We start from the raw sequence: 13,114 nt of genomic DNA on the forward strand, positions 1-13,114 counted from the left end.
ATTTCCCTTTTTACATTTTTACATGTCTTAATAAAAATGACATTGAATGTTTATGAAATCTCGTTTATGTGCACATTATACAAATGTTGCTTTTCAGCTCCAAGCCAACGTCCAAGAATTATCAGTTCTGTAAGATCTGGTTCAAGGTACATCATCACCTGGGATCATGTGAAGGCAATGTCAAATGAGTCTGCAGTTGAAGGATACAAAGTATGATCTATGAAAACATTTTTTATCTTTGTGTATGCTACATGAGGTATATTTTATAGACAGTGTTGAATTTTGGTATCTACTCAGACTTAAACATAGTTGCATGCTAAAGGTGAAGGTATCATGCTCAGAGATCACAGACATCCAGTAGGCTTAGGGCAAAGCCAGTGGGTTTAGTCAATATGATGAGAAAACATTGGGGCACTGAAATTCATTTGGGCGGTGAGCCGTTTTATGGGGAACTTTAGATCAGTGACTGCAGCAACCTGATTTCCCATATGATTACATTTATTGTCTATTGGCTAAAAATAATGCTTAAAAAAATGTACACTTTAAAAGTTTTTCCTTATACCAGTATGCATTGTTCCAGCTTTCCTTTCCCCTCTCTGTGGGAGCTACAGTTCCTGCAATGCAAGTTCTTTAAACTCTGGGAAGGCAGAGGAAGGGAAGGGACACTTAACCTCATTAGATGCAATTACTGTATTACTAGAGCAAGTATATATACTAACTATAGGCTGAATAGAAAGCTTCAAAAATTAATTCCTGTCTAACTTTGCTGCTTGCTTGGCAGTAAGAAAATTAGTGTCATGTTCTATATGTGCAAATTTTGTTTGAGGACTTGAACTGCTTCCTGGGAATTGCTGAAAATGTTTCACAGAGATGATTCCAGAAAGAGTGGAGATCTTTTCTAAAGGTCCCACAAGACAAATACCATTGAATTTGCAATAGTTTAACAGCACTGAGAGTTAATAATAAAATTAATAATTGTTTCATTTCTGAAAATGGTAATAAATCTTATGCCAGAAGACCCAGCTGAGTTCTGAGATTTTTATTTGATGCTTTTTGGCACCCTGCATTATTATCCTCCATCATTTAATTACTTACTTTGAATGTAGGGACTGAAATTATTTTTCAAAAGTGGCATACTTTTGTAACAGAAAAACAATGAGGAAACAACCTGTCTAGATTCACCCTACGTAAAAATGGAAAAAGTAGTATCTGCCACTAAGTTTTGATATATATAGGGTTCATATGTAAATGAAAACCTAATACTTTTTAATTTACACACTGTATATAAGTAACTATGTTTTCATGGAAATGTAGTTTTTCAATAACTATACTTACTATGACTTTCCTAGGTACTGTATAGACCAGATGGACAACATGAAGGCAAGTTGTTTTCAACTGGAAAGCACACAATAGAGGTCCCAGTCCCCAGTGATGGTGAATACGTTGTTGAGGTCCGAGCACACAGTGAAGGAGGAGATGGAGAAGTAGCTCAAATAAAAATTTCAGGTGAGCAGATAACTTCCTTTCTTCTTTCCCACACTCCTTGGAAGTCTTGGACTGAGTATTTTCCTCTTGCACACTATCCAGAGATGGGCACACCATTCCCATCCAAAATTGGAGAGGTAGCTCTTCAGCAGCGACCGCACTGAGAATCACGGTTTATCTTAAAATCTTTCTGAAGACTCGTAATGCACGCAGGACAGTTCAGCAGCAGTCCAGCTCAATCCCGGAAGCACTGCCAACCTTCCAAAACTAAGACTGTTTCTACTGGTGCCCCAAGTTAGGCTACCACTTTTAGTAGTGTCCTACAAGCATAACAACATGGTGCAGGCCCCAGGCTCAAGACGTCAGCTTGCAATAATCCTATCGTTCCTAGTACCCGTTGCCTCTCTATCTCATTCCTTTGTTAACTGCCACTAAGAGGAGAGAAAGTAACTAAGAAAAGTAGGTGGTGCACAGTGGTCCACAGACCAATTGCTGGGGGAGTTCCACTTTTCAGGAGACATGGAAAAAGGGAAGCTGTGACACATACAGATGAATAAGCAATGAGAAATGCAACACTCTCAGCTTTAGAGTGGTCTGGATGATTGGTAAAGAGGGGAAGGGAGCTTGCATGGATCAGGCTGATTCAACTTCTACTCAGGGTTGATTCTATTTACGAGCTCAGACATGGTCTGCGCATCTCTTTCTTGTCAGTTTTGTAATTTAAGTAGTGCCTTAGCACACAGCGTATGAAGTAGAACATAGGAATAAACATCAAGGACTTGGATAGTGTCTTTGCAAGGTTATGATTTAAACACTTTCATTGTATTCTTGTCTTTTAAATTAAAAACTGAACTTGGGGAATAGTAAGGATTAAACATTAATAGTATTCTTGTCACACAGTCAGTGCAACCATTATTGCATCTTTTAAAAAAAGCAATGCTTATGCTATATTGTCTGTGTACTGTGAGAGAAGCTGCCCATTCCTAAAGGAGTGGACCTCCAATCTGGTTTTCAATAATATGTACAGTTTATATTACCTAGTGTGAACTCATGGGTATCACCATTTTTGTTTGTATGAAGCATGTATTCCAGTCCTGATGAAATGGAATCTAGAGGTGGGGGATCCATCAGTTGCTGGATACTTTGTTCTCATGATTAATCACCTGCACTGTTGACATTTTGACATTTTCTTTTGCCTAATTTTTAATCTCTTTATCTGGTTTTGGGGTCTGGCCATTGTTTCCTTTCATAGCCTTCATCTAGATTAAAGAGTCTTTTTGTGCCTAATATGTTCTCCCCATTAAGAAATGTATATATATCAGTCAAGTGACCGATCAAATGCTAAACAGACTGAGCACCTTGAATTTCTCCATGATAACATTTTCTTCAGGTCTTAAATAATTTTGACAGCTCTTCTCTTCACCTTTCCAACTTCTGAGAATTCCTTTAGGACTGTAGACACTATAACCATATGCACTGTTTCAGCTCCGCTGCCTGCAGAGATCGTCTCGCCTCCCTACACTTACTACTCCCAGTGCTATTCATGAAAGGCTTTCATTAGCCATATATTTCCTTGCACTGGGCTATAAAATGGTGTTCATCTTGTTTGTCCATCACCATCTCTAAGTCCTTCCTAGAATCCCTGCTTTCCAGGATACAGTGTCCCATCCTGATCTGTGTGGCATGTCTCTTTTTTCCTTAGTGTGTAATTTTGCATGTGGCTATGACGAAGCACCGTTGGTTTGAATGGCTTAGGTTCCCATTCTGTCTGGATTTCTGTATGAATGTGTTTTGTGATTTCTGTATGAATGTCATCACTTTTTACTCTTTTGCCATTTTGGTTCATGTACACAGTTCCTTAGCTATTTACTTCTGGTTTTGATTAAAATTATTGGATTGCATTCGGTCTATTACTGTTCACCATGGAATTATACTAGAAATTCAATGACCATTCTTCAATAATTGTGTTTTGAAATCTGCCAGTGACTGAATTCTTAATCCATTTAGCATACACTCTGTTAATTGTGTGTACCATTTTCTGTGAGAATGTCTTGGGGTACTAAGTCAACCACTTGACAAAAGCTGTAATACATTGCATTATATTATCATACTCTGGGTGAATCACTTTTAACATATTTCATGAGTTGCAAAAAAGTTGAAGCAACTGCTATCTTTAGGACATGTCTTAGGTCATCTTTGTATCTATCATACATGTATTATCATCTGTCATCAGTGTGGTGCAAAGACCCTTTAGGTAGCAGCAGATAGATTACTTCTCAGACTGGAAGCAGAACCATCATGTCAGTACAATGTTGAGCCCAAGCTGATCAGTCTTGCCAGTCAGGCCTGCCCCAGGCATGCCCATACAGAGTTAGCACCTCTGGGAGAGTTAGCACTCTACAAATGCTAGTTGTAGAGTTTTGTATTGTTCTGTCTTCCACACTGCAGCCAAGTTTTCAGCCACAACTTTTACCATACTGCAGCTAGACAGAGAGGGACTGTGCCTCTGGTGGCCTAGGTAAAGGCAGCATTCCCTAGACTCAGTTTAGGAAAGATCAAAAAGGAGACAAAAGGCAGGGTAATCTCTTTGGAGTACACAGTATATAGAGAATTGGGCAAGCATTTCAGGCTATTTCTGGGCTCAAACAATGCTTTTTCCAAAGAGCAGAATGAATTGTAGTTTTAACACTTACACATGGCAAATTATGTCTGCTAACTTTGATTCTTAAGGAAATTTTCCAGTAGTGCAACAGGGTTTAGAATAATTGCCCAAAAAGGGTGATAGAGTGGTGAGAAGCTTTTAAGTAATGATGATTTTTCTCATAGACCTGCAAAGAAGAGAAGACCTGGTTTGATAGGAATGTGTGTTGTGGTGGTCGACTGGCCAAAATGGAACTTACATATTTACAGAGAGATGTAAACAATAGCTAAGGCAAAACATAAGGCATCTTATCAAATTCAGAGAGGACCATTGCCTTACTTGACCTTTAGGCATCTGATACCAGACTTTGCAAACCAAATTAACTTCCTGCATAAACGAATGGGGAGAATTAAGCAACTAGGGCAGGGGTTCAAAATAGCCTGGATGCTGACCAGGAATGACCAAATCTTAAGCAAACTGGAAGGCTGCACTGAAGAGAGAGGAATGTCTAGAAAACTTATGTGTCTTCCAGGTTGGTGTCTTCCAGTTGTTCATTGGGTATCAAATCGAAAGTAATCTACATAATTCACCTGAGTTAGGTGTCTAAGCTCCCATTATAATCAGTTGTCATCTAGGGTGTCGTTCAGAAGTTTAAACAAAGCCTGCAGCATTTGAGATGCCCCACATTACCAGGGACATCCACACAATGCTGGCAGGAATGACATGATCTACAGGAAACCTGAGGTCTTCTGGATCAGCAGCTGGAGACAGGATACCAGAAGACATCTTTTAGCCTATATTTCAGGCATATGAATTGCACCCTTTTGCAAACCAAAACCATTTCCTTGATTTGTGTGGCTGCCGTTGCTGTGCTAGGCTAGGTTGTAGATGTACTCTGAGCAATTCTTAGCACTTGCTGAATGAGGTCTGAATTAGGTTTAAGTACAGGAACATCTAGTTCAGGAACCCTAACCGGCCCTGAGGTCTTAACTTAGGTATTAAAAATACAGCACATTTTAACTGACAAAAGTTGCGTTTGAAAGTCAAATGTAAAAGAAACTAGAAATAATGTTATTTTTAGCTCAACCCCTTGTCTAAGGGAGAAACTATCTTTTATGTTTTCCTCATCCTCTTCCTTCTCACAGAAAACCCAGGCACATGCTGAAGAGGGAGGCAAACGTCCTGCAGCAACTTTGTTCTCATATAACCAGTCAGCTTCCTACGGGATACAGTGTTTTAGCTGAGAATGATATAAAGGAAATTTACCAAACAACACAGATATCTCACATGCATTTCTTTTTAGTGAACATCTTGAAATATAAGTGCTTATCATAAAATCACTCACTGTATGTATGCTGAGCTGCATTTCAGCATAGAGCTATAATCGATGTAAAATACAGTCATGACTGTTGTATTTTATTGGCCAGTGCCTGTTGTACAGTTAGGGGTTTAGGGATATTTTTCAAGCCCATTATAGTAAATTAATGAGCTACACAATTTAAAATTCATTCTTGAGATACAACAACCAGTTGAAGGTTGGAACTACTTGTTTAACCAAAGGAGTCCATTTCAGTGGCTAATAACAGGCTTATCTGTTTTCTTTGAAATATATTAAAGGCTGAGATTTTTTTTTTGTCTCTTGCATGCTTTTTGGATTGCAGTGCTTTGTCATAATGCTAATATTAATGTAATCAAAGCAATCTTGCAATCAGTAGGAACTAAAACCATATGGTGCTTAGTTCTTTTCTCACTTCACTTGTGTAACTGCACTGGCCTCAGTGCAATTAATTTATGCCAGAGTAAGAAAAAATAGAATCAAGCTCTCAAATTTTAAAATTTCATCAAGGGTGCAGGAGAGGGGAGGGTAACTTCTGATTTGGGAAAATATTGTGAAAAAATTAAAATACCATGCACCTTCACTGTCAAATATGAAATCAGGTTAATGTCTCAGTTTAATTAGTGACATGGACAAAGAATAATTTGTGTTGTATATGCTTATAGCAAGAGAACAAAATTACAGCTTCTCTGTGTTCACTGCACACATATATATGGGCGTATGTATTTCATTTGCCAGAGGCCTGTTTCAGGATCCTGAAAAAGTATTTACTTTGAAGCATAGCTTTTTCAAAGGAAAATGCAAAATTTTTGCCTGTAGTAACTCATACAAACATTTTAATTATTATATATTTTAATTTCTTTTTTTATTATTATTTAAAGGGACATTAATATTTATTGCACATATTAGTACCACGTAAATCAGGTGATCATTCACTTTTCATGTGGTATAATCAAAATCTTTTGATCATAATTTGAAAATGTCCATCTGTTGCAAAGATGGTTGTAGTAATAAGAAAAGAGGAGAACACAGGTAAAAATCATAAGGAATGCTGATGAAAAAAGTGCTCTAACTGGCAGGACAGTCCTGTTACTGATCTTGGAACTTATGCATCTGTGACAAGAATGTAACAAAAAGCTTCTGCTAAACTAAAAGTACATTTCCAAAAGAGCTCTCCTCTACAAGAGCTGTAATTTTCACAATGCATTTGGCTGTTGTCTCATGGCTTGAAAATTACGTAGAAAATACTCAGAATACCCTCTAACCTGGTACATAAATCTGCTTAAAACAACATACTTGATTCTCTGGTATTTCTCTTGATTTTCCTTCACCATCACATTTCATTTCATCAGAGTTCTAATTTATTGGTACTGCCGCCTTCCAAGCCTTACTTTGAGCACTAAGGTTTGACAATTCTATGCATTACAACATTTTCAGTGCTAGAACAAGCATTTTCTTGAAAAGCCATATTCTCCTTAATTTCAATTTTGTATCTTTTTCTTGTATTCAAACTCAACAGTAGGACAGACTGCAGAAACATTTTCATATCTAGTTACGTTTTCTTAGTCTGCATTATCCTATGATAATCCCAGTGCTGTTTATTTTGTCATTTATGTTTATTTATATGGGAAAGCCTGGATACACATAAAGTGTGAATACAACAAAATTTCATTTTTAGCCATAAGGCTTGTAACTAAGCTGTGTAGTGGTGGTTGACAGGCTTTATAGCTAGAAATTGGATGTGCGTGTACATGGATTTAGAACACAACAGAGGTTTAAGAGAACAGTATCACACAAAACAAGAGCAGGATAGGTTACTCATTATGAGAGAATACTGACAAGACAGGAATCCATAGCTGCTATACATCAGAAAACAGAGAAAATGGCCACTGTCTTGAAAAGGACTGTAACTTCCTCCTGCTTTCATCTCCAGGCTGAGTTGCTACATGCCTGCCTGTGTGAGCTTGGGAATTTCCTGCAAAATCCACACTGAGGGCTATTGCTCGGTCACATGAAGGCATGAAAACTCTGCAGTGCCTTTAAACATTAGCAAAAAATAAATCTATGGCAACTTCGTATACCTTTTTACATGTTTGAACTTGTTACATGTTGGAGGTTTTGCTGGCTATCCCCAAGCTTGCAAGAATGCTATAGGAAGGTGTGGCTGCCATGGAAAACATATATTCTTGTTGGATCTCAGAAAGTAAAGATACTGAAGATACTAAAAGATACTAAGGAAGATACTATAAAAGCATAGAGAAAATCAGCGAGGGTACCGCAGCTATGGAGTGAATTCTGGGTGTGGCGTGCGAGAGAGGCAAGCAGCCTTCAGCTAGAGTAAGGATGGCTAGTAAGGTAGTCATGAACAATAGGAGGAGGTAAGTAGGAAAAGATATTTCACTTTTCTTCACATTATGAGAAAGAAGGTACTCAGTAAAATTGGCAGGCAGCAGATTGAAAACTATCAAAGTAATACTCTTTTGCATGGCACAAAATTAAGTTGTGGAACTTCCTGTGACAGAATGTTGTGCAGGACAAAGTTATAAATAGAGGCTTGGTCTGTCAGCCCTTACTTAAAACTATGATGTCCTATATGCAGGCTTTGATTCAGGGGCTACTGAACAGAAGCTACAAAGTAGCTCAGGAGCTCTTTCAACACAAGTGGGAAAGAATGTAAGAGGAAAGTCATATGGTGCATGCTATGATTTTTTTTTCCTTTCCGCTGCATCTGTTGCAGACCATTGTTGGATCCTGAGTTGGAGTGTATCCTGAGCTAGGCAGGCCTTTGGTCTGACTCACTAAAGCTGACTGTATACTCCCAGCTTCAGGAAAGTGTACTATAAAATGCCTGAATAATATTTAGTTGGTGGACAAAGGATTAGTTCTTCTTCTGAAACCCTTAAATACTGTCTTTACTGTTTTGAGCAGTTTGGATGTTACCCACCAAACAATGACTGACTTTGAAAATATTTAAGGAGAAGAAGAAAAATAAATTTTGGTTCACTGTGCAGTTAGAAATACCTTTTTTAAGCAAGGTTTTGATTGCCACTGTTTCAATAGGACCATCAGTTCATCAATGAATTAAAGGTCTGGCATTCAAATTCAGTTTGGCTGAACTATTCTTCTCCATTGATTTATCCAGTTGTTGAGATATATCGTAGAGGTACTTTCAGTTTCTTTATTACACCAACACAGGAACACCATACTCCTTCACTTTTATGAAACAAAATGCTTGGTATTTTATATTCATTGTATTCTACCATTAGAAGAAGATGGAAAAAATCCAAAAGATGATTAAACTCTCCTATGCCTAAATGTAGCAACATAGCAAAAAAGAATATCACAGAAAAAATCCCATAGTTTATAGAGTGAATGCCAAAATTAGTATTTTGCTTTAATAGTGTAATCCCTTTGATGCATAATGATTTAATTTAATACAAATGCATATTCTGCTTTCACCTTTTGGTAGGACATTTAACTATTGAACTATATTTATACAGTATTTTTAATTGCTTTGAGAAATCAAAGCCAGCCAAGTAGTGTTTAGAGGGATTTAAAGTAATCGTTGGAAGACTCATCTCACTAATTTTTTCCCCTTAATAATCTAGACAGGATTGCAGACCTGATCACAGGGGTAAAGGAATGAAGGGAATACTTTCTAGTCATGACAATTCTTACATGTTTTAATTTTCAGTAGCAAGCCATGGAACTGCATTATTCAAATCCTTGTGGTATTTTTCAGTTCAGTGGTTAACAATCTATCTTACTTTTTCTGGGTGCCTTTGAGTGGTGGCATACTCATACCTCTCAGTTTTATGCACCTAACCTAGCCAGACTCCTTTTCTTCTTAGCGAGGAGAGTGATTCAGAAGTCCTAGGTTAGATGTCTGCTGTAACACACCCTTTGATGAAATCTCTCTTAAGAGAACAAAATCCAGTGACTCTCTGACAAAGGCAGCAGTGATAGTTTTCCAGTTACTTCAGTGGCAAAGTCCAAGGGACTTCAGAAACACTCTTTGGTAGTAAGGAAGGTGCACAGCTCTTTAGTTTAGTATTAAGGAAGTGTCACAGAGTCTAGTTCCTTTAATAAACACCAAGGTTTAGTGTGGTGGAGAGGGATGATCTAACAGAAGTACAGAACTGTATAAAGAGTGGTTACAGAGAAGATGAATCCAAAGTCTTGATAATGGCAGATGATATAATAATACAGGGCAGTGGCCAGAAATTGCAATTTGGGAGGTTCAGGCTGGACATTAGGAAAAATTTCACCCAGAAGGTAGTGCAGCACTGGAGCAGGTTACCCAGAGAGGCTGTGCAGTTTTTATCTTTGGAGATTTCTGTGACTCAGCTAGGCAAAGCTGCAGCAGGTGACATCCAGTGTTAGTGACAGTCCTGATATGAGTGGGAGGTCAGACTAGACAGCCCCTGAAGTACAACCAGGTACAACCAGGCGTTTTGTGCTCCTGCGAACTGTATAACTTCCAAACTTGAGATCTACTGACAGTACATTAAATGATAAATGTTCCATTAGAAGCACAGTTGGTACTGTGATTATTTGGCAGGGTTGTATTCATATATAAATAGATGTATTTGTTACTACAGATATAAAGAGCAGATAAAATCACATATTTGCTAACTCAAACATATCTTTTAAGTGCCAGTGACCATATAGGAAACGCTTGTGTGTATTTTTGCCTTCTTTACATAGAGATATTAAATAGTACATCTTATTGCATACTGAAATTCTCCATGCCTTTTTCAGAATACTTGAAGGACTTCAAGATCAAAATGTTCATGCTTTTAAAGATTAATACCATATATTATACTTTCACTTTCACTTTTCATTTCTAAAGCCTGTTCATGGAAGCAATAGATGGAGAGTTGACAACAGAGTTCTTAGAAGTAGACATTGGAAGAATGCTACCTGGTCTGTCTTCTGTGCCTGTTCAACACAATTATATTAAGCCAGTGGGAAGAGAAGGAGGAATATTACTTCTGTCAAAGTAGGAAATGTCAGAAGGATCCTTCATCTAAGTTCATGTGAAAGTTTCAGAGTATCAAATTTGGTGCTTGTGGCTCTAACTATAGAGTGGCTGAAGTAAGAACTTTATCAGGAGAGAAATTCTAACAGAAGATCAATTTGAAAGTTTCTTCTCCAGAAGCATGAAAATCTGCTTGAGTTTTTACTTTTCAACTCCTGGTGTTTTTAAATCAAGGCTGTGAGCCATTTTAGAAGGTGTGTTTTAGAAAACTCCGACTGCCTGGGCTCAGTAGAGGAGAAACTAAGTAAAAGGCTACTTAAACTGTATTGTATGTGAGGCAATATTTAGATAATATAGGATATATATTAAAAAACATAACAATCCTTTCTGTGCTTAAGTTCTGTAACGGCATTATTTTCTAATACTGCAGAGTAGAAATAAGTGAAATGTAGAATTTAATGTGGCAGGATAAGTCACTCATCTGAACAGATGAGCAGCTGTTTAAAGCTGGGTTTAGGCCTCGCTGGCTCATTTAGATATTATCTGTAAAAGATGTTTCCCTCATTTACCTCTACATGAGAAGGTTTTGTCTTTCTCTCCCTACAACAAGTATTTCATGAATTTCTAAGTTATTATTTTCTATAATAATAGAACCCAGTGATGGGTTGTTTCAAATCTTTTTCTGACATTACACGGTATAGAGGTAAAAAGCTTTATCTGGCTTTAAACGAAGCGTTTGCACTCAGTTACAATGGCTGTTAGTACTTCTGTATCAGGACACTAAAATGTAAAATGATGTGCTCAGCTGGAGGGGAACGTGGTACTAATCACAGCCTTTTCTGCATGTACCTGCGAAGTCCTCATGATCAAATCGCATTGTTAGAAAGCCAAATGGAGTTGCCAACACATGTATCAAACTAGGAACAATTTCTACACTAACACCCTGCTCTCGTTTTTTTGTGTGTTCGTGCTAGTTTCTACCTTCATCTGTTTCTCCTTTTATTTCATGGTTTTTTGGAACTGTACAAACTGGAGCATTCCCAGTAAAGGTTCCATATTAACCAGTGTACCTTTTCTCTGGTTTATGCAGCCTATGCAGCCCTCTAAGATGCTTTATCCTGCCTATTCCCATCTGTCTTGTTTACCAGAGATCCTGCTACCCAGCTACCTTGGAAAATTGTATTGACCTTTCTGGTTTAACAGTACCCAATTCTTCAAAGTATATCCTTATCAGTAAAAATTACATTATTTTGCTCTGGGAAGGCACATGCTAGGCCAGCTGTTTGCTTTCTTCCTTTCTGCAGTAACTTTCATGCCCAATTTAAGATTTTTTATGCCTTGCTGAATAGCAAGGCCAAATTTAAGCTGAGCTGGCCTGTTGGACTAACTTGTTTTCTTTGCTGCTTCTCAGTCCACTAGTTGATTCTGCTGCATGTTTGCCATGCTGCTCCCCAGGCCTGGGTGAGTCCTGTTCCCGCTGTTTGTCTCCCTGCTCGCTGTGCCGCTGTGCTCAGGGAGCAGAGGGAGGGAGGCTGCCCTTCACTTCCCTCTTTCTCAAGAGCTGCACAGTGATGGGACTTACCTGTACGTGAAGACTGCGTAGCACGTGGCCAGTTTCATGAGCGTGAGACCTGCTCTGTACTGTACATGCTGTGCAAGTCTCATTGTGTGCTGCAGAGGGATGGTGGCCATTCCCTGCCATGAAGCAAGCACTGTCATCCAGCCCGTTGAGACTGGGCACTTCTGCACTTGTAGAAGCTGAGGGCATCCTTCTTCATCTTCTGATGCGTGAGCCAGGCTTCCAGGCTGAAAGATGAAAATTTTTAAGACAGGCTTTTAATGTACCTCAGTATTTATATGTGCCACATTTGTTCCCAAGAACACAGAAATTCCAAAACTATAGTATTTTTCCCATTAACTCACCACCATTTTGCACCTGAAGAGTTTCTACTGTTCACCCATTGTACCATACGGTTGTTTAAATGTGGACTATTTGCAAGTGAAAAGGAGTGACACAGCTGGTGTATATGTGGGGTGAATTTATTTGTAAAAAACATTCACAAATCCCTATTTTCTTGAACAAGGAGGAGCAGGTTCTTCACCCAGAAATCCCCAGACATGCCCGCTGGCCAAAGAAGAACTGTCCTGTTTCTTCTTTTCAGGGTTACAATGAAAATTTCTCTTCTGGCCTCCCATTTTTTTCCTGGAAAATTATCCCTTTTTGGTTAAAAACCTGTCAATGACTCTCTCAGAGGATGATCGAATTCCTCTGAATGACTATCAACCATAATTTCTGAGGCAATGCAGAATACATTTATGTGGGAACATTCACAGCTAAGTGTTTTGCCACACCAGACAATCAGTGTAATCAGAGCTAAGCTTTTCTCTAGGGATGAGCTACCAAAACTGGCTCCAAGCTCCTCCTGCGGCTTCAGCAGGCAGTTTCCAGCAGTGAGCACCTCGTCCCAGCTGAGCACATGATTCAGCCTTACTTGGCCTGCCAGTACTCCTGGTGCTGCTGGTGAGCCAGTTTGTCTGCAGTGACCACGCGCAACTGGAGAGACAGGACAGGTGCTGAGAAGTACGACAAGCCTTTAGGTCATGTAAGCAATCCTGAAACTCACAAAATGCATTGAAGTACAATTACAGCTGTTGCCTGGGTCACAGAAGG

At 38.7% G+C, this 13,114-nt stretch overlaps 1 protein-coding gene across 1 annotated transcript in view; it reads left to right on the top strand.

Moving 5' to 3' along the window:
- The window catches only part of CNTN1 (contactin 1), a 99,168-nt gene that overhangs the window by 78,953 nt on the left and 7,101 nt on the right, over positions 1-13,114 (top strand). The window contains exons 20-21 of the mRNA XM_072875070.1: positions 98-210; positions 1,350-1,506. Of these exons, the coding sequence (XP_072731171.1) occupies positions 98-210; positions 1,350-1,506 (270 nt within the window). The remainder of the gene's footprint in view (positions 1-97; positions 211-1,349; positions 1,507-13,114) is intronic.

Source organism: Ciconia boyciana, chromosome 1 (assembly GCF_034638445.1).
Source record: "Ciconia boyciana chromosome 1, ASM3463844v1, whole genome shotgun sequence".
NCBI lineage: Eukaryota > Metazoa > Chordata > Aves > Ciconiiformes > Ciconiidae > Ciconia > Ciconia boyciana.